This window comes from Sinocyclocheilus grahami, unplaced genomic scaffold (assembly GCF_001515645.1).
Source record: "Sinocyclocheilus grahami isolate Dianchi unplaced genomic scaffold, SAMN03320097.WGS_v1.1 scaffold1043.1, whole genome shotgun sequence".
NCBI classification, from domain to species: Eukaryota; Metazoa; Chordata; class Actinopteri; order Cypriniformes; family Cyprinidae; genus Sinocyclocheilus; species Sinocyclocheilus grahami.
Window position 1 is genome coordinate 265,144 of NW_015506222.1, and position 22,442 is coordinate 287,585.

At 40.8% G+C, this 22,442-nt stretch overlaps 1 protein-coding gene across 1 annotated transcript in view; it reads right to left on the bottom strand.

Annotated features, from left to right (window-relative positions):
- LOC107566061 (CUB and sushi domain-containing protein 1-like) overlaps positions 1-22,442 on the bottom strand; it is a 139,073-nt gene that overhangs the window by 34,629 nt on the left and 82,002 nt on the right. The window contains exons 28-35 of the mRNA XM_016251436.1: positions 21,077-21,265; positions 18,769-18,954; positions 17,228-17,422; positions 8,762-8,935; positions 7,987-8,160; positions 7,039-7,212; positions 4,978-5,166; positions 3,757-3,930 (exon numbers count right to left, since the gene is read on the bottom strand). Coding sequence (XP_016106922.1) covers positions 3,757-3,930; positions 4,978-5,166; positions 7,039-7,212; positions 7,987-8,160; positions 8,762-8,935; positions 17,228-17,422; positions 18,769-18,954; positions 21,077-21,265 — 1,455 coding nt within the window. The remainder of the gene's footprint in view (positions 1-3,756; positions 3,931-4,977; positions 5,167-7,038; positions 7,213-7,986; positions 8,161-8,761; positions 8,936-17,227; positions 17,423-18,768; positions 18,955-21,076; positions 21,266-22,442) is intronic.

Genomic DNA, 22,442 nt, shown 5'->3' on the forward strand with positions numbered 1-22,442 from the left:
TATATATATATGTGTGTGTGTGTGTGTGTGTGTGTGTGTGTGTGTGTGTGTGACCTGTGCTGGCAAAATGAGTCAGAATGAGCACATTTTCAAAAATGAGTTCTCTTCTTTTTCACATCCTACATTAAAATACCTTCAAAATGATATACAACTTGAGTCAGCAGAGTTGATTTTGAGAAAAATCGAGTTAATGTTTTCTGAAGATTCCAAAGCAATATCACCAAGCAACGTTGCATATTTTCCTCCAATTATTGTCTTAATAATAATTACTATATTATCAATCACAATATAGCTGTTTTTTATTTTATCTCTGTTATTAAAAATAAGATACAATGATGCAAATAAAATATTGTTTAATCAAGAGCAGCGAAAGATTCCATCTTTGGTTTTAATGTTTGATTAACATCGAGACAGATCAATATTTTGACCTACTGTAATGCATGGATCTAATATAATGTTACACATCAGATTTTTCCCTAACCATTAACTAAACGTTCATGTAAGACAACAGATTATGTGAATCTCGCCAAGACATATTTAGCAATAATGTACTTTATAGGGAGATCGCGCGCTCTCTGAGAGGCAAACGTTTTGTTTTAATCAGGTTTGAAAATCATATTTTACTGGTTCAGACTCATGTCATACAGAATTCGCTATGGATATTTATAAGGCTCGAATGCTGCACTTTTCAACGATATATCCTACAACTTGTGGTGAGAAGCAGCAGCAGTCGTCCAGAAGTGAGCGGAAAAAAGGGTACTCCTCTCAGAAAACGTACAAATAAAGATAATTTTAGATGTTTAATTACTATTTGAAGCATTGGGATCACTAGAAGAGGGCTTAATAAACTCTTTTTCGTGAAAACCTCAAATTCAATTTTTAATTTTTTTTTTTGCCAGCACGGGTTATATATATATACACATATATATAATGTACGTATGTGTATATATATATATATATATACTGTATATGTATGTATGTATGTGTATATATGTGTGTATTGCTCATTGTTAGCTCATGTTAGCTAATAAATTAACTTGTTAACAAATGGGATCTTATTGGAAAGTGTTACCCAAATATATAAGTTATCAAAAGGTTTTGGACACTAATCCCTTTTAACGATTACCGGTTTGACGATAAATCGTGATGAAATACCCCACGGTTAGTATTACCGTTTCATATTTTAATTATCACTATAACCGTATTCGATTACCGCGATTTGAACAACTGAGGATAAATAAATACTGTACTGCACAGGGCTCCAGTGTGCGACCAAATGGGCACATTTTGCTATCATTTTTTCTGCCAGTGCGACTAAATGTTGTGTGCGGTCGCACTGGCGCCACCACCACATTGTTTAACTCATAAGCGCTGCATTTCTGTTGCATGTGAGAATCATCAAACGGCAAACAAAACTGAAAGCATAATGAAACCGCGCGACTCGTTTGAGCTGCGCAGCGCTTCGAGTGTAGAGCCTGGTTTATACTCGCGGCGTCAGGAGCGCGAAGCTGCGTGCAGCAAAAATGACGCAAATATTGAGGAAACGATGGATGGGTTTCATGCTAAAGTAAAGTAAAAGACCGCTTCTTAAACCAAAGGTGAACATGTTGGTGTTCTTTTGGGACAAAAACATGCAAGCACCGTCACCGACAGCAAGTTTAGTTTTACTTTTCTTTTTGTTTTCATTTTGAAAAGCTTGTTATCTTTGCTGTTTACCTCACGTTATGCTATGGAAGCTCTCTTTTTATTTATTTGATTCCTCAGTGTTTGCTAAACGTTCTGTAATTTATTAGTCGGTATATAATACAGCATGCGGTGTATGCCATGCCTCGTCTTATTCGTTTTTGTTAATAAACATTTAATAAGCTAGTTTGTCATTGTATCTTACTGTTTTATTGTTGTTATGATTTTTAATTAAGAATAACAATGAATCCATTTTTTGTTTTAGTCTTAAAAAGTGAAAGGTGTGTAGATCAAAAAATGGACCGAATTAGCATGCCCTGCTGTAAATTTTGACTGGTTGATGAAAAACAAGCTTATGTGGATTCTGCACATTTAACAATTCAGATAAGCTATCTAGAATTATTTATGGAGCAGATAAAATACATATAATCATTTATTAATCAATTATCATTTAGACTTTTCTTGATTTAAAGGCTGAAATGCGAGGTTTACCTTTTTATGAAACATGCCCTGCTGTAAATTTTGACTGGTTGATGAAAAAAAGCTTATATGGATTCTAAACATTTAAACAATAAGGTATCTAGTATTATTTACGGAGCAGATACATACATATAAACATTTATTAATCAATTGTCATTTTGACTTGACCCTTTTCTTTATTTAAAAGCTGAAATGTGAGGTTTACCATTTATGAAACTTTTTCAAAGCTTTATTTGAACATTTACATTAGATATTTGAAAATGCTATTGGATAAACTGTTGTCAGTCATGTTGTCATTTAAAATCCGGACATCACTGGCAATGTTATTGTTTTAGTTACGCAAACAAAAACTCATTTTATTTGTTGCTTGTTGATTTTAAATGTAAAACTTAGTAAAATGATTTGTGTGTCAGTACTTTTTGAACATTTCCAGCACATTTTAACAATACCGTGATAATACTGATAACCGTGATCATTTTGGTCACTATAATCGTGATAAGAAATTTTCATACCGTTACATCCCTATTGTCACGAATTCGGTCCATGGACTTCCGTTTATTCACCACCAGAGGTCCCCCTTTCCTTTACATTGACTCTCGCACAACACAAACTGTTGCATAGCACCCCGGACTACATATCCCATCATTCATTGCACGGTTTGCACACTGCACTGATTGCACTCATTGCACACAGCTGTTTCTTATCACCTCACTCACTATATAACACCCACTCAAACTGCCATTCTCTGCTGAGTATTGTTTAGCCCGTACCCCATTCCTAGTCTCTGTGTTTTCCTTGTTTTGCCTTGCCTTGCCTGTTTTCGCGGTTTCTGATTGTTGCCTGTTTTCCTGGATTTTTCCCTCTCGTCTCGCCCCTGTGATTCTGTCTGCCGATCGGTCACCTACGCTAGCCCTAGGACTATTCTTGTGTTTTGCCCGCCATATACCTGTTTGCCATTGTTTGACCCTGCCTGTTTACCACGTCTCTTTAATAAAACCTGCAGATGGATCCACACGTCTCACGTCTCGTCAGCCCCGTAAAACCTATAGGACACTAACGTGAATACATAATTTTCAATGATTTATAGGTGTGGGTGTCACTGCTGGGCTTTTTTGGTTCAGTTCCTGTTTTCCTGTTGACTTCTTTGATTGGTGGATTCCTTCTTCACCAGGAATTTGGAAACTAGGTGTTAATATATGCTTCTGTAGCAGCAACCCAATCTTAGAGCTCATGGTAGATCTCTCTTAAATTAGTTTATCTATGAACAAAATGAATGTGTGTACTTCTTACCAAACTGCTAGGCTCTAGTCCGGGGCAGTCTGGTTTACGTTATTATTTCATAAACTTATCACATAAACATATAAAGTCAGAGAGCTGCGTGATGTGCACATCATCTGGACTTTGTGGAAACAAGAACTTTGTCAGCGCTGATGTCAACAGCAGTTACTGTTTAAACTTTAAGATCTGTCTAAGCTCAGACAGACACTTAAGTCTGAAGTAAGCTGAGCTGCTCAGACAGAGGCTTAAAGTTCAGCTAGCCAGCTGGTCTGCAGTCTCCCGCCCTGAGGTTCTGCCACCTGCTGATGTGTGTACCTGAGCAGTAGGGCGGCAAGCTGCTCCACCGGCCATCATCCAGACACTGGCGCGTGGCGTTCCCCACCAAAGTCCGGGCCTGGCTGCAAGAGTAATGGACCACAGCTCTGTTGGTGAACTTCTGGCCCGACATGACAGCAAACGGCGGTGTGCCGGGATCACCGCAGGATATTGCTATGGGGGGCATTAGAAAGAGAACGGACCATCTCAGATAAGATACTTCAAAACTTCATATTTCCACAATCGATTATGACGGCCTGGTTACCCTGTTTGTCAGTCAAAGTCTTTTTGGTATAGCATGCTGATAACCTATCTACACAGTATACACCAATCAGACGTTTTCCTAAGAGGCAATCACATAGGCTGTATGCTTGCATTCAAACAGCTAGATGGAGAACAACAAACTAGAAAAAAAACAAAAACAAGATGTTGAACTATTTTTAACTTGACACATTTCAAATGCAATGTGTCAAGTTATAAATACACTTAAACATACAATGCTCACAGCATGAAATGCTGAAAAAAAATAAAAAATAAACAGAGATGCGAGACAATAGCAAAAGATGTCGGTCTGCATTTGTACATTGACCAACTATTTCAAAAACATTTTGACAGCGCAGTAATTGTCTTGTTTACAAAAGCCTTGTCTGTTACAAATGTGGTCCTTTATGGCTGTAGTAGTGGAGCTTTTAAGGGGATGAATTTAGAAATGCAACTTTTAAGAGATTACTTTTATTGCGCTGACAGTTCAACAGCTATAGTTACTTTTAGCAAGGTAAAGCACACTGTCAGAATGCTAAAGCCCTCTGAAAAGTTACATCTCTAAATGTATTCCCTTTAGTGCACAAGTGCTAATAATATTAAAGCTAAAATAAAGAAAAAAATCTAGGTAAACTGAAAAAGTAATCACTCAGAAGTTTGTCCTTTTTGTAAAAATATCTAAATAACTTCTGTAATGTAAGTATGAACTAAGCTTATATTTCTTATTCAATTAGCAAAAGTATAAAAAAGGTCTCAACATCTTATATAATCCTTCTTCTCCAATGAATTGAGCTTGTTTTAAGAATGTCTGATATTACCGGAGTCAAGAACCATAATTCTAATTTTGAAAATGTTTTTTTTAAGCATTCCATCACATGTATACAACAGCAAAGCCGTTTTTGGCACTGTATGAATCTCTGGACGAGTGTGCATTGGATGAAACATGAGGCTATCACTCACGAAGGCACTTAGGAAGTGATCTGTCCCAGAAGCCATTTGACTGGCAGGTGAGGACGGAGGAGCCGAGCAGATAGAAGCCCCTCTTGCAGTGATACATCACGGTGTTTCTGTAGTTGAAGCTTTCGGGGTAGTGCTGTTGAGAGTGACGAATGTTGTTCTCCACAAAGCCTGGATCAGAGCAGTTTACCACTGCAAGATAAAAACAGCCTGATGCTTAATGTCTGACAGAGTGAGGAAAGACAGAAGAAATCAATGGAGGAGGCTGAACAGTAGGATCGCTGGTGCAGCCTCTGAAGCAATTTCAATCAACTCCAAACCGTAAACCGTACTTTCTTTTTGATGACACGAATTATAAGCGGGTGAAATGTGCTCCTTCAGAACTTTCTTTGCCTTTTATCTGTGCACTTCCACAACAGTGAAGCGTCTTTTGTTTTCCTGTGCATACCTAGAACATGTCATGCACGCATTCTGATCTAAAGTTGACATATCTGTTCATGTAGCTGATTCTTTCTACACTGTCTTGAACAATTTTGACAGATGTGGTCATATTACATTTTTCTGTACTCAAACCGGGTACATGCTGTCCTTGGCATGCTGTGTCGGCCATGCAGTTACAAATTCAGTTACTGCCCTTCGCAATTTAACAGAAAAAAAAAAAAAAGATAGAAGTTGAGGCCATGTCCAGAGGAAACAAACCAGACTGCCTTCCCTCGGTGGCAGCTGTCAATGTCTCGGCACTCAATTAAGCCCCCTGGGAAAGGAAAAGTGGGTGGACAAGCAGCTAAAAAGTTGATAATTGGCACCTGTTATTGGTGTGTTGTTTTTCTTTGTGAGACATCATGGTTTGATCTGAGTGTTTCTTTAAAATAAATATCTTATCAGAGGGACACAGCTCAGAATAAGAATAAGGCAGCATAATTGTCATATGGTTGACAGCTGAAAAACAATAACAATTACTTGTGTGAATTCTTTCTTTTTTTGTGACTTTCTTTTTTTTTACAAATATGAGAATTCTACTTGTTATTTATTTGAGTAATGTCACTTCTACCTTTTAAATTATATATAACAATTCTACATTTATCATTATGTACATTCTTTTTTTTTTGCATTTCTGTATGACAACTAAAGTTGTGTGTATTAACAGTTCTACCTTTTTCGTAATTGTATATGACAGTTTTACCTCTTAAACAACTGTATATTCGAATTATACCTTTTCATTTGTATATGACAATTCTACACATCTTTTGTGGATTTGTGCAAGCCTACCTTTTTTACAATTGGATGTGGCTAGTTTGCAAATAATAATAATAATAATAATAATAATAAGCTTACAATTATACCAATAACAAATGTCATTTTTCTACTAGTGCAATATATGCATGGTTTAGTCAAAGCTATTAAAATGGTATAGTAATAGTAAAAAATAATACTAATAATAATATAAATAAATAAATAAATAAATAAAAAGGTCTAGTTAGTTTCTAAATACTGGCAAAAACACAAAGCTCACATCAACTCAACTTTGGATTTGTTTTATGGAACAATGCATCCACTCAGAGGAACTTCAGCCTTTTCCCTGCTGAGAGCTTCGACCCTGGGCTCTGGCTAAGCCTGTGGGGAATTGTCCATCTCAGATGCATTGACCTGCCTCCATTTTACCGTCACGATTCACGATTGGCCACCATCAACAACTTCCTTTGCACATTAATTAATCATTAAAATGACAAGATGTGCACAGTTACTCCTACTTAATATCAGAAAGCATCCCACAATGTCACATGGGTTGCTGCAGACCCATTTGACTTTCAAATCAACACTTCAAGATGGTGAATGACATACCGAGAATTATTTGCACATTGCTTCTTGTCATTCACTGGCTGACTCAGACTGCTGAGCACAGATGCTGGTTTCGCTCTGTTAATGCTAAGCCCATGAGCTGTGGGTGTTAAACAGCCTCACTAAGGAGCTGCTCGCATAACAAGGCTGCGTCTCCACTGAGAGACAGGTTGCCTGAAAGCATTTGATATACAGTAAAATTATGTTTTTTTGAAAGGTTCATACCCTTGCACACAGGAAGAGGGTTGCTCCACTGTCCGTTCATGCGACACTGCGCTCTGGATGCACCGTGCAACAAATAGCCTGTGTTGCAGGTGAAGTTGACCACGTCGTTGAGATTAAACTCACTGCCGTTTGTCCGACCGTTTGCAGGGTTTCCAGGATGGCCGCAGGTTATGGCTGTTAAGAAAGGGAGAATGGTCAATCACTTCTTTTTTTGAAGCTGCTGACAGGGCTTATGCATGTGTTAAAGTTACAATTTTTTTGTTAAATCAAGGTTGTCAATTAAAGTAAAAGGTAAAGTAAATGTAAAATGTTTTATTGCCCATCGATTATTGCTCACGTAAAGCAATATATAGCATGACTGTTGTTGTGATATAGTCTGATTGCTGATATTGTCGCAAAAACGTCAACTGTATTATCGCACCACTCTCTATGTAAAGTTGGATATATACTGTACTATATCCAGTCTTATTTAGATACATCCAGTACACTCACGTAAACCAATATATAAAACTTAGCTGATTTTTTACTAACCTTTTTACTATTCAACTGATTGGTTGCTTGTATCATCGCAAAAGTACATTATATAATCTCCCAGATATTAAGATATAAATATTTTAAACATTAACATCATGATTTTCTGTAAAACTGCATTGAAATTATTTGTATTGTCAACAGAAATGTATCATCTATCTATCTACAATAGAAGCAATCAGACCAATAAGCGAGCAACAGTATACAAGTGCTGAAGCCTCAGTTAATCTAGCACAGTACACATGGCAAGGTTTTCATTTTATTTTAAATAAATTAGAGTGAATAGAATAGACTAGAATAGAATAGAATAGGTAAGTGCTAGTATTAATTGATCAGAAAAAGATGTGTCTTTAGATGTTTTTTTTTTAAAATGGCTAAAGACTCAGCTGCTCGAATATATAAATAAAAGACACTTACGAACACACACAGGTGGTTGGCCTGACCACCTGTGGTCTTGTTGGCAGATACGAACCGATGTCCCTATAAGCCGAAAGCCCAGGTTGCACTGATAAACGACTGTGTCCCTATAACTAGATCCATCACCACTGATGTGGCCATTAACAATCGGATCCGGAGAATCACAATGACCAGCTGAAAAAAGATTTCAAGTGGTCAGAATCAACAAACATCTCATTAAAATGGAATCCTGTTACTAAACACACAAATTCAAACTACGTGTTTTACAGAGCATGAAGTACGGACACATCAGCGCTATGTCCAGAGAGCACTCCGGGAGTCACTGCCTGACATTTTGATGAAATGTCCTCTGTGCTGTTTGGTCAAGCAGCAGGTGATGTGTCCTAGGCTCAGCGCTGATCGTCAGACAGTGGCATACCTCAGTTGAGCTGCTCTCACATGCTTGCTCAAGTATTTCCCCTATTTCCAGGATTATTTAGCACTACAGACGTCATAAATTAACATTGGCAAAACAGGACTATGTGAATTTAGGGTTATGGCTGTGGATGTCTGATAGGAACGTTGTTCTGGGACTAACAAAGGATGTTTTTCCAGGAACATGTCCTACTTAGGGAAATCACATTGTTCTTAGTGCTGTGCAATAATTAGAACTATACAAGCATAATATAATAGAGAAGGAATACATCCAGTAAACAGATTTGCTTTGCTCTACACATGAATGGCTCAGTAATAATAACATCCAATCACAGAAGCCCTGCTGAAAGATGCTACTTACCCAGACATTTGGTCTCATCTCCACTCCAGAGACCGTTAGCCTGACACTCCCTCACGTGCGAGCCCACTAAAGTGTACCCTGTGTTGCACATGAAGATAGCTGTGGCGCCATAGGTAGTCAGAGTGCCCATCTTCCTGCCATTAGGAGGGGACGGAAGCTCCCCACAGGAAATAACTGGAGGAAATAGCCATTGCAATATCTTGAATTCACATGGCACTTTTAGCTGAAATGGTCACATTGATGATGATGAATACAATATGCCATTCTTATTCACAGTAGCTACCAGCAAATGGAGGGGTGAAGGGGGCATGGTTAAAAGCAACACAGATGCGTTTATATATTGGTGGACATGTCAAGGGTCATAGAAGTACACTAGTTAAAAGTTTGTTGTTATTTACTCTTCACTCTCAGAAATAAAGGTACAAAAGCTGTCACTGGGGCGGTACCTTTTCAAAAGGTACACTGTTGTTCCTATTAGGTTCTAATATGTACACTTTAAGTACTAATATGTACCGTTAAGGTAACAAACATGTACCTTTTGAAAAGGTACCGCCTCATTTTAGAACAATAATGAAGTATAACAACACAAAATAACACAAATGGAAATCATCACACTTATCACACTTTAAATGCATACATACATGCTATTCTAGTTTTATAAAGATAATCAGGTCACACTTTAATTTAAGGTCCAATTCTCACCATTAACTTACTATTAACTACGAAAATTGCTGCTTATTAATAGTTAGTTGTTAAGTTTAGGTATGGGGTAGGATTAAGGGATCTACAACATGGTCATGCAGAATAAGGCATGAATATGTGCTTTAGAAGTAGTAAACAGCCAATATATTAGTAATATGCATTCTAGTTAATAGTGAGAATTGGTCTTTAAAATAAAGTGTTACCACTAGATTCTTACATTTTCTGAAGGAAATGTAAGAGGTGACTGGCCATGTAAAACATCTCAGGTTATGCATGTAACCATGGTTCCTCGAGGGAACGAGACGCTGCGTTGGAGCACGCTTTGGGAACGCCCTTCAGCATGACCGGCTCTGAATCACATGTGTAATCAGTCCAATGGATGGGTGAGACGTCACGGGCGGGGTGACGTAGTGACCAGGAAGCTTAAAAGCACGTGCGGTGAAACCGGCGTCAGCTTATAGGAGTGAAGCAAGCGCTGGCAGAGATACCTTAAGTATGGCCCTGTGATGCAGCGTCTCGTTCCCTCGAGGAACCATGGTTACATGCGTAACCTGAGACATTCCTCTTCAGGAACTCGAGCTGTGTCGGAGAACGCTTTGGGAACGAGTATGCCCACGCCTCCAGACTTTGCCTAGAGTGGAAGCCTGCACAGCTAGGGCGAGAAAACAGAAGAGCCCGGAGTGGCATGCATACCTAGGCCATAGAACCTGACAGGTTAAGGGCGTGGACCATCCCTCAGCATTGCAGATGTCCTGCATAGAGACACCTGCCAAGAAGGCCTTGGAGGTATAGGGTTAAATCTCTGCCACAATTCTGCACGCAAAAGATCATATTTTGAGCGCACAAAAGTGCGTTTTGCAGGCATGTGATCTGAGTTTTTTGGAGAAAATGTTCATTTTGCAAAGAAAAAAGTTTTTTGAGCGCACTAAAATAAATTTTGCATTTAAAATAAGTTTTTGGATGTGTGAATAAGTTTTTCACTAGCTTGCTCCCTTAATGCCCGCCCTCAGTGCTCTCTAAATGCCAACGGCTGGCATGCTCAACACAACCCAGCGTTACAATATGCCATAATTCCAGCCAATCAGAGACTAGGCTGCTAAATTCTGATTGGCTGCCTTGACAACCAATCACAACATTCCTTGCATTGCTGATGACAGCGGAAGAGGGAAAATGCAGTGCATGCATAATTATTATGCAAGTGGATATTCTGATTATATTTTTTTCCAAGCACATTTTACCAATTCCAAACAACATCAATCTTAATAACTACTATTAAACTTGTATTTAATCACTTATAACCTATATATTATCGTTCATGAAGGCTGGAAGTGAAAAACGCCTTATATTCAGGTGTGCATAATTATTAAGCAGGTTATCTTCTACAGATAAAATCTCAAAATGGACTAAAATTGAACACCCAAAACTTACTGCCAGATTCTGGAAGATAAATTCTTCAAACAGTGGTACAAGAGGATGTGGTGCTGGTCCTTCAAGAGTCACTCAAATTATCTGTCTATAAATCCTATATATATATATATATTTAAAAAATCAGTCTTACTACACTTCAGTATGTGATTCTTATTAAGTAGGGGTAATTTTTTAGGATTCAATACTTAACCTAAGTCTCTGAGAACCTGACACCTTGTACTTCTGGAGACTCCAGGTAGGTTGCAGTTCTGGAAATTGGTGGCGCTGGAGACTAAATGGTTCCTGGTGATTTCACACCTAATTCTTCACCTTAATTCCTAATTCTTTTGCAGTTAACATGCATCTTTTCTTCTCCACATGTTTTTAACTGACCCTGCTGACCCACTGAGCATTTTGCTGTCCATTGGTTATGCATTAACTTTGCAATTTCTAGTATTGTATTAGTTTTGGATATTTCTCATGGGCATTTAATAATTTTTGACTTTTGGTCTGAGTTAAATCTCTTTTTGTGGCTCATTTTATCTGTAAAATAAAATCTGCTTAATAATTATGCGCACCTCATTATAAGACATTTTTCACTTCCAGCCTTCATGAATAATTATATATAAATTATTAATGATTAAGTACAAGATTAATAGTAGTTATTAAGATTGATGTATTTTGGAATTGATCAAATGTGCTTGGAAAAAAATATGATCAGAATATCAACTTGCATAATAATTATGTATTTTTCCTCTTCTGCTGTTGAGGTAATGCAATGAATGTTGTGATTGGTTGTCAAGGCAGCCAATCAGAATTTAGCAGCCTCGTCTCTGATTGGCTGGAGTATGGCATATTGTAATGCTGGGTTGTGTTGAGCAAGGGAGCCGTTGGCATTTAGAGAGCACTGAGCGTGGGCATCAGGTGAGCAAGCTAGTGAAACATTGCACACGCAAAAGAGAAGGTCTGCACAAATCCAAAAACTTATTTAAATGCAAAATTGATTTTTGTGCGCTCAAAATACTTTCTTCTTTGCGAGACAAACATTTTCTCCACAAAACACAGTTCGTGCCTGTGCAAAACGCACTTTTGCGCACTCAAAATATGATTTTTCGCGCGCAGAATTGTGGCAGAGATGTAATCCCATATGGAGGCTGCCACACTTCTCGACGAGTGAGCCTTGATCCCTAGAGGCGAAGGGAGATCAGAGGACTCATAAGCGATAGAGATGGCATCTACTATCCATCTACTATTTTGTAGCTTGAAGACCTCTCTTAGGGGGACCATAGCAAACAAGCAGTTGCTCACACTGGACACATACAATTAAGCTTCTGCTGGTCTGGCTCCCTGAAGGGAGGAGGACTGAAGGCCTGGAGTATGACAGGCCATGGTGTAGAGAAGGGGACCTTAGGAACATACATACAGAAATACAGGGTACAGAAATACTTTGGCCAGATCGGGCACAAAGTCGAGATAGGAAGGGGCCACTGAGAGGGCCTGCAGATCCCCAATTCTCTTGAGAGGAGATATTGCCAGAAGAAAAGTAGTCTTGATATCTTGAGGTGGCGATCCGAGATCTCCTCTATAGGCTCGAAGGGAGGGCTACAGAGAGCTTCTAGCACCACAGCCAGGTCCCACGGAGGGACACAAGATTGTACTGGAGGCCTCAGCCTCAGTGCACCGCGGAGGAAACGTGTAACTTGGGGGTGTCTGCCCACTGACTGGCCAACAACCTCGGTTGAGAGACCAGAAGCTATGAGCTGTGCCCCTTCAGGGGCCACACCCACAACTTCCACAGCTCCGGGCGGGGTGGACGATCATACCCTCCGCCTGAGAGAGGAGATCTCTCCTGACGGGAATCTCCCATGGAGATCCGTCGAGGAGAGAAATCAGGTCTGAAAACCACACTCTCTCCAGAACTCCCAGGAGCAGAGCGATCGGGAGAAAGGTGTACAAATGAAGCCTCAGCCACGTTTGTACCATGGTCAGAGAGAACCAGAGGGGACAGTGCGATGTCTCTCGAGTCGCGATCAGGTCCACCTGAGCCTGGCCAAAACTCTCCATACCCTGGGCCTCGGCCCCTGCCTCGACAGAATGTCTGCTCCCATAATGAGAAGTCCAGGAATGTGAACTGCTCTCAGCGAGAGGAGTTCACCCAGGGACCTCACAAGGATCTGGTGCACCTGCCTGTAAAGGGGGCGCAAACGCAGACCTCCCTGGTGGTTGATATAAGAGACCACCACTGTGTCGCCGGTGTGCACCAACAGATGGTGACCTTTTAGGTCTGGGAGAACGTGTTTCAACTTTGCTAGAAACATGGCCAGGATCTCAAGGCAGTTGCCACGTGAGATGGCGGCCGCTCCACAGACCACTCATGACCGCTCCTTAACCAGTGAGGGGCACGTCCGTCACTAGCATTACGCGGCAACAAGGAGCTCCCAGTACCAAGCCCTGAGTCAAGAACCAAGGTTTCCTCCACATGTCTAAGGCACGTAGGCACCTCCGCGTGACCTTGAGCATGCAAAGCGGGTTTCTCCTCGGGGAGAGGTCTTGAGCCACCACTGTAGGGGGTCTCCTGTACAGCAGGCCAAGAGGTATCAGGTTGGACGCAGCTGCCATCAAACCCAGCAGTTTCTGAAACTGCTTGACAGTGAGTGACTGGCTTTCTCTCACTCTCTCGACTGCCGTCTCTCGACTTTTCTTGGGGTTTAGTCTTAACCCCAACTCTTTCATGTGAGCGAGAACGACATCTCGATGCCAAACAGCTGTCTGCTCTGAATGAGCTAAAATCAACAAATCGTCGATGTAGTTGAGTATGCGGATGCCCTGGAGTCCCAAAGGAGCCAGAGCTGCATCCACACACTTGGTGAAAGTGTGGGGTGAGAGTGCAAGGCCGAAAGGAAGAACCCGATATTGGTACTCTTTTCCCCCAAAGCGAACCTCAGGAACTTCCTGTGATGAGGAAGGATGGAAATATGGAAGTATGCATCGTTTAGATTGATCGTGACAAATCAGTTCTTGGACCTGATCTGAGACACGATTTGTTAGAGTGTGAACATCCTGAACTTCAGTCGCATGACTGAGCGGTTCAACTGATTTGTTGCGGATCAACTGATTCAGAACCGCTCTGAAATGGGACGCAACCCTCCATCCTTCTTCGGAACAATGAAGTACCGGCTGTAGAACTAGGATTCTCTTTCACTAGGAGTGGGAATAACCCCGTTGAATTGAGGAGGAGGAGAACCAACTGGATTCTGTAGCCTCTCTCTACAGTGTGCAGGACCCAATGAGACACATTTGGCAGTAGTTTCCACGCTGCCAAATAGTCTACTTAAGGGAATCAGTCTCTCGAGACTGACCTCTGGTGTAACCAGAGCGGTTAGCTCGGTGCCCTGAAGTGGCAGACCGGCAGGGTACGGCTGTACTAGCTTCTCTAGAGACCTCCGTGGAGGTCGCGAGCCTCTTAGCACTGCTACATTTCCAGGCGGTAACTGAGAGAAGCGCTCGCCGGAGACACCTGTGTCCTGGAGCAGGGTTGGCAGACTGATCTCCTGAGGGCACTGAGGAGAGACGGGCACCGTGTAATGCGGTGTGTACACCGCTCTTCCCCAGAGGGGCCTGCCCTCCGAAGTCCTGAGCCACAGCATCAGGACTCTCATAACTGAAGTCTCCTATTGAAAACGACAGCCCTCAGACCCATGTCGTCTGCTAGGAAGACTAGACCAGAACCTGCTCAGGGCAGGACCCAATGAAGCATGCTTGGCAGGGGCTCCCACACCGCCAGGTGACATCCTAAGGGAACCAGTCTCACGAGACTGGCCTCTGGTGCACCTAGAGCAGCTAGCTCGGTGCCCTGAAGCGGCGGACCGGCAGGGGACAGCCGTACTAGCTGCTCTAGAGACCTCTGTAGACGTAGCGAGCCACTTAGTACCGCTACGTTTCTGGGCAGTAACTGAGAGAAGTGCTCGCTGGAGACTGCTGCACCCTGGAACACCGGCAGGGTTGGCAGAGCGATCTCCTGAGGGCTCTGAGGAGAGACGGGCACCGTGTAATGCGGTGTACACCACTCTTCCCCAGAGGGAGCTGGCCCTCAAAAAGCCCTAGGCCTTAGGCGTTAGGACGTTTAAGACTAAGACTATCCAGCGAGAATGACGGTCCGCAGAACCACCTTCCGCTAGAAGCCTTCGGCCTGGGAGGACCACTCTGACTCTGGAACACGATAGGTTGGGACTGATCCCGCCCAGCAGCCGCTGCTGACTGCCTCAACCTCCTCAGAGGAAGAGAGGTTAATGCGTGCACTCACTCAAGAACTTTTTATCCCAAGAGCCCCTGTATATCTAAATTCTCAATAGTCAGATAAATACTTAATTTTATTCCTCAGAATTAAATGCAGTCAAACAACCAGACGAGTAAATACGGTCTGGTGTGGTAAGATTCACATCAAAAACCAAAATTATGTAATATACGCATTGCCTCGGTAGCGCGTTAGCCGCTCAGTCACACAAACAATATCAATCCCCTCAGAGAAAGATGGCTGCAGCCGCGAGCTCTCACTCAGAGGGGGAAAAAGCCGCAGTGCGGGCTTCCAGGCCACGAGAACGAGCTCTAGATCTAGGGAACCCGGGTGGAGATAGGAAGAGCAGTCTCCAACCCGTCCGCCAGATCATGTGCGATCCCCGCGATCTCAGTCGCCGCCGTGCCTCAGCAGTAGCGGGACCACAATCGCAAGATCACAGGCACGGACACACTCCTCAGAGCGTGCCCGGCAAGAGCGGAGCGCTTAACAGCGGGAAAAGCACAATCAGCCCCCCGAGAGCCGACTGTGTGAGCTCCGCTCCCCATTAATGCTGCTCATTATAATATTAGGCATAATATTGCCTAATATCTCTCCTCAAAGAGAGCCTTCTGAGATCGAAGCAAGGCAGTAACAAACGCTTGCAATGCGGGCAGTCAGCTCCCTCGACTCTGCGTGCTTTGCTCCCAAGCAGACAACAAACAAACTGTGTGTATCCCCACCCGTAATGTAACAGCCTGAAACGCTGCCTGCCCTCACCCTTGAGGTGTTTGGTTTTTTTGTCTTGTGCTTTTGACATGATTTCATGACAAACAACACTAAATAAGACTCACAAACAGATATCAGACTGACACACACACAGAGCGCTTGCTGAATGACAGAAAGCTGACGCCGGTTTCACCACACGTGCTTTTAAGCTTCCTGGTCGCTACGTCCCCCCGCCCGTGACGTCTCGCCCATCCATTGGACTGATTACACACGTGATTCAGAGCCGGTCATGCTGAAGGGGATTCCCAAAGCATTCTCCGACGCAGCTCGAGTTCCTGAAGAGGAACGTTTGCCATGGTGCTATGGAGTTTTGAGTGTCAGCGTGTCTATATGCGATTGCCAAGGTGTTTTATTTTTAGCTCATTTAAACGCTAAGTTGTTATGTGTGGTTTCTCATCAAAAGAGGTCACCTCAAAGTCTCCATGATATTCTGGTATCAAGATATATCTCATGTGTAGTGTGAACAATACAGGATTAAATACACAACAAATTTCATACTTGGAGTAAGGAATTTGTTCAGATCCATAACCCTGAGTATGAGCAATAATAATAGCAATGCTTACCTTAGCAAACAGCACTAAAGCTTTGTTAGTTGTATGCAGTAATCATACAATCAACACGCATTTATTTTATGACATTTTAAGAATTCAATTTACAATTGAAGCCCCAGCTGTTTGCATCTGTTCCTTTCATTAACAACTTACTCATCATGGTGCGTAAACACATAAAAAATTAAGCTGCCTCTGATTAGAATATTTACATTTGCTCTCTGACCTCAAATTAGTTGAAGCATTTTTCACCGAAGACTTAATCACCGTGATACTGTTTACACAGCCTGTCCCGGTGGTGGAAACCCGGGCCACGATCAGAACTGACTAAGTAGTGGATGGCGTCTTATGCGCGCATGCTAAATCCAGAGGATTACGCTTGGATCAGTAGAGAAATAAACTAGACATGGTATAGAGAGGCCAGATTTCAGACATATTAGCTACCCTAATGAATTTGTTTCATTAGCTCACAATGGACGCTGTTTGGTAATTAACACAGTGATCTTTTCGTGAAATCCCAAGAGCAGAATTTGGAATTCAATTGTGCTTTTTCTTAAAGGAATAGTTCAGCCCAAAATGCAAATGCTATCATCAATTATGCACTTTCGTGTGATTTTATTTCTTCTGTGAACACAAAAGATGATAGACATACACTGAAAGTGGTTGATGATTTAAACATCCAAGCTCCAAAATGGACCAAACAAAATGCTTGTGCGTGTCACTGTGTTTCTGTAAAAGCATTCTTACTCTTGCAGGTAGACTTCTCCTCCAGCCCTTCCCACGTTGCATTAGCTAAGCATTTGATGGTCCTCCTGCCTGCCAGATAGTAGCCAGGGGAACAGCTTAGCATTATTCGTGCACCGAACTCATTCAGCAAGCCTGAGATGAGACGCCACACCATGTGTTCTGAGAGCAAGCTCTCAATGTTAGGGCATTGAACCGCTGCAGGACAGAAGGCAAAGAATGTATTAATGGAAAACAATGACCTTGTGGGTCCTAGAACTGGAATAACTAGAGCTTACAGGAATTATGGGATAGATATATAATACCAGTGAAAAGTTAGGACACACTTGACTGAATATATGTTTTTCATGGCTTCTTTACATGCTTAAAATTACATTAAAATGTCAGTTATCTTATTTAAAATGAATGATTCGAAAAGTAGCCAACAAGCGCCCAGAATATGCTATTTAGAAAGCATTCTGTAAGCTGTGTGCAAAATTTGAACTGTGTCATTTGAGGTGGTTTGTGAATTTTCAGTCAAATAACACATCGTCGTTGTTCTTAAAAACAGGTTGACCTGCCTCAAACTCACACTAATGGTTGACAATCTTGGACTGACTTCAAACAAAGAGAGCACTGTTTGAAAGAGTTTTCACTTCTTGTAAATCAACCTATGAATGGCTTGGCTTTCGTTCCATTTTGTTAGCACATTTACGATTGGAAAATGTGGTTGATTTGTCTTGTGTGTTTATATAAAGGTGGTTGAAAACTGAAATGGAAACTTCAGAGTAACAATATTGCAGCCAGCATGGAACAGATGATCCTTTGATTGAACAGCATAGTGCATAGCTCGGATTCAAAAGAAGCATAATTTGGTGCGGGCGCATCAAACTTGCAAAAAGTCTTGTAAGCTAGGTCAGGTATACTACACAAGATCTTAAGTAGAGCAAAACATCTTTCCATCCCCCTGCCTTTATCTCTCACATAATGTTCTCTCTCCATGTTCTACATGACAAAGGTTTCATGTCCCTCAGCTCGCACTTGTTTAGATAATTGCAAACAGCTCGAGTGCTTTACAATACAGCTAGTCTCAGAAACTGTGGATGTGTCATGCTATCAACTGAAAGCTCTAGAACGAAAGACCACCTTGACATGGTGTTACAGAGCAGGGCAGAAGCCTCATCCTTTCTCCTTCCCAACGATGATGAGGAATATCATAATATTAAATGACATTATCTGTAGCAGTAACGGCTGTAATGAGCGTCTTTCTCACTGTGCCCTCTGAATGCATAATACTTGGTTATTTGGCTGTGGGCTCTTTAGTCGGCTTTGTAGGCTAATGGTAATTCATGTCAGAGGGGGGACATGTCATATCAGACCATTTGTCTTGTTTGAGTTGCCAAACCACAAAAAATCAAGTCATTATTGTTAATTTTGCCAATTACCTGCCCTACATTACTCTCAGAGGGGGAACCGAGCGAGAAAGCGGCTGACTGCGGCGGTTCAATGAGGCGGTAGATTTTAACATGCTGTTGGCATAGAAACAGAGGGCTTGACTTGCTCACGTAAACAGTGGGTAGGATGTGCCACGTTGCTCCAGGTGCCATCCTCCAGGCAGACGGCAGTGAGCAGGCTGCTTGCATCAGGCTTATAGCCCTCCTCGCATTGGTACTGCACCTTACTGCCCACTGTGTATTGGAAGCCGTGGAATGAGCCATTAGCAGGAGAGTCTGGCACTCCGCAAGACACAGCTGCCAATCAGATACAAACAGTATTACAGGTGGATACATGCTATACAGTCTATCTATATATAAAAATATTCCATTCAAATTCTATAATGTGTGATGTCGTAATAACAAATGTCTAACTTGGAAGTAGCAGCTTTGCAGAAACACTGGAAGGTGGTTAAATAAAAAAAATGGTATTGTATTGTATTTGTTTGTTTGTTTGTTTCCAACCCAAATCTGCAATGTTGAAAAACACTTCACAGTAAGGTTTCATTTGTTAAGATGAGTTAACTACATTGTTTAACATTAACTAAACAATAACTTCTAACAATAAACAATACTTCTAAAGCATTTACTAATCTTAGTTAATGTTAATTTCAACATTAACTAATAAATTATTAAATAAAATAAAAAGTTTAATAGACTTTAGCTAACAATGTAAAGTTATATTTACTATTTATATTTATATTATTTTAAATGTATTGCTCATTGTTAGTAAATGCATTAACTAATGGTCTAATAGTCCTCTATTACAAACAACCATTCATATATGAAATTTTATCTTTTCAACAAGAAAAAAAGAGGGGGTCTCTAAAAAAAACTGCAGGCATTCAGAGGAAAGCAATGGGACCAATTAAAGCTCTTCCTTGTTAAAATGATCACAACTTGAATAAAAATCAGGCCCTGAGCCTTCCTCTACCTCAGACTGACCTGCTGGCAGACTGCATGGATCGCTCCCACCACTTAAAGAAATTATTGGCCTTAATTAGCACCCACTCTAGATGCCTTTCAATACAAATGGGGCCAAGCCAGGGCTATTCTGAGCTCCGTGCAATAGTAAAAGGATATTAGTGCTATAACCTCCAGTCCTTGAAATGGTGTCATTTACCTTTGTATGATTAAGAGTAATGAGATTCCATGAGTAAAATCTTTGCTTGTTGAATGTATAGAAACTTTGGCTGGCATCTTTGTGAAACGTCCTTAAAAGGTGAGAATTTAAGTGCAGCTCTGGGCACCATTTTTGGGCAGCAGTCAGAAGAAGCTTTTCATTCACTAGAATGCTCTGAGCCATGGCAGACTGGATAGTGTACCTGTTCACGACATACAGTATAAAAGCTGTGTGCTAACAGGAGTACTGTACACTGTCCTATACAATAGCGTTAAAAATAAAAATAATATATGCATATATATATATATATATATATATATATATATATATATATATATATATATATATATACATACATACTGTACATACATACACACACACACACAAAATAATATACATACAGTATACTGTATATATATAGAATCTAACAAAAACATTGTGTTCAAAGGCTCATATTTAGTTTAACTTCCTGAAGTTAATGGTCAACATTTTCTCAAGGTTAAGCACATCTTCTTTGACGGACCATTTGTTAGAAGAAAAAAAAAAAAACACATCAATGACTTTATTCTTTTAAAAGTTTTAGACTCTATTATTCCTACATTATTCATGGAAAGTGCAATATACTTAATCGTTATATAATCATCTCAGCCTCATCTCTTAACCTGCCTTAAACTTGCACAAATAACAACTGGAACAATTAGGCCTACATACTGTTCATTCGCTCACTATTTTTATGCAAGTGCACGTCTGACGGATGACTCGTCTCGCTAATGAATGCACAGCAAACCTCCAGAAGAGACCATTTTCTTTGACAATGCTCTGGAACAGAAGACACGAGGGCTCGGAGTGCGAAAGGCGAAAGGGCGGACAAAACACCACGTAGGCTGAAGGATAAAATTAGCACCTCAATAAAAGAGAAAGGAGCAGAGTAGGAAGCATGGACAATGAAATTAAGAGAAACCGCGACACATCAAACACATTCAATTACATTTCTGTCTTAGTCCTAGCGTGACTGAAGAGTCACCCATTATGACATTGGAACAAAGGACACTCATGATCTCATTGCACAGTCCTCGACGGAAGTGTTTAATGGAATAAAAGCGGTTTCTTGTCGAGGCGTGTGGAGGTGCTTTTGAGTACCCCGTAGAATGACACATTGTTTCATATGCGGGGAGGCAGGTCGCCTTTTCAAGGCAATTCCCTGTCATTTGAATGAGGAGAATGAGCCAGTGAAAATCTCTGCGGAGTATGAGTTACCTTGACACAGTGGGGCCGGATTGTCCCACTGGTAAAGTCCATTGAGATGGAGTCTGCATGTGGCATTTCTGTGACCCACGAGCCTGTAGCCAGCGTTGCAGTAATACTGGAGCCTACTGCCTGGCCGATCTCTCGCCCTATTAATGACTCCTCCATTCTTGGGTTGATCGTTCACACTGCAGTACGTGGCTGCGGGAGATGGAAACAAGCATAGTTTGTCATAGTATGATTTTAAGATAAAACTTCACAGATAAAAGCAGTGCTGATTCCTTGTCATAAACACTTCACGTTTTAAGCATACATATACTTATGTTATAATTTCCTTTGAAAGTAGGCTAAATATATTTATTTTTAGATATGTTACTTGAAAACAAGACAAAGATGGTGATTAAAGACTGCTGACATGCCATAACCTTCAAAAACCATTACCCAACCTACATAAGGCATTTTTGCAACCCTGCATATGCTAAATATGGCTTCAGCTGGAATAAGGACAGACATGGTTTGTGCTTAGTGTCCTAAATTATTGGGATAATAAATGTAATTACAAAAAAAAAGGCAATTTCTGTTTACATTTATATAATTAACTATTTTAGTATTTTGTTGACCAATGTAAAATCTGAGTCCTGAAGCAAAAGCAGTTTTCCTCTTCTCTAGACAGCTTTTTACTGGACAAAAATAAATATCCAAGAGCAATTCATATTTTGTATCTATTTCCTCACAAAAAAAAAGACTGTATATTTTAAATATGTTTATCTAAGTTAATTTAGTCAACTTTTATGGTGGTACACGGCCATTTAGATGAACTCAAAACTAACAGATGTGGACTAAAAAAGCCATCCAACTCAAACTTGGAATTCATGAGGTATTTACAACTGCGTTTAAGCTTGATTCTGAGATAAAACGAAAAAGAGAAAATGCAGCTTGATGGTTATGATCAGATCGTTAGATCTTGTTTTTGATGTGACACAAATACAAGTTTACCCATCATAAAACGGAAAGCAGAAGCTCGAGGGATGTCAAAGCTTAATCTCACTTCAGACAGATCGAATCAAATGCATCATCACACCAACTCTGCTGAGAGGTTTAGACTTAGCTGTGAGTCATTAACTAGACCTAGCATAAAACATTTTTTTAATGTAAATAAAATTTTCTTTACCCTTAAAGCCCAACAGACTAAGAAAGGCGGGAAAAACAAGGAGGGGCTTGAAGTTGCTTCTCAAAGATGTTTTGTAGAGATAAATGTGTCATATTTATCATAAAGCATTGCCTACATCCTGTAATCATTGAAATTCAAGAAAAAAAAGTAGTAACCACTATGTTCAAAAACATAGTCCCTCTGAGCAACATAATGGTTTCTCGTTCG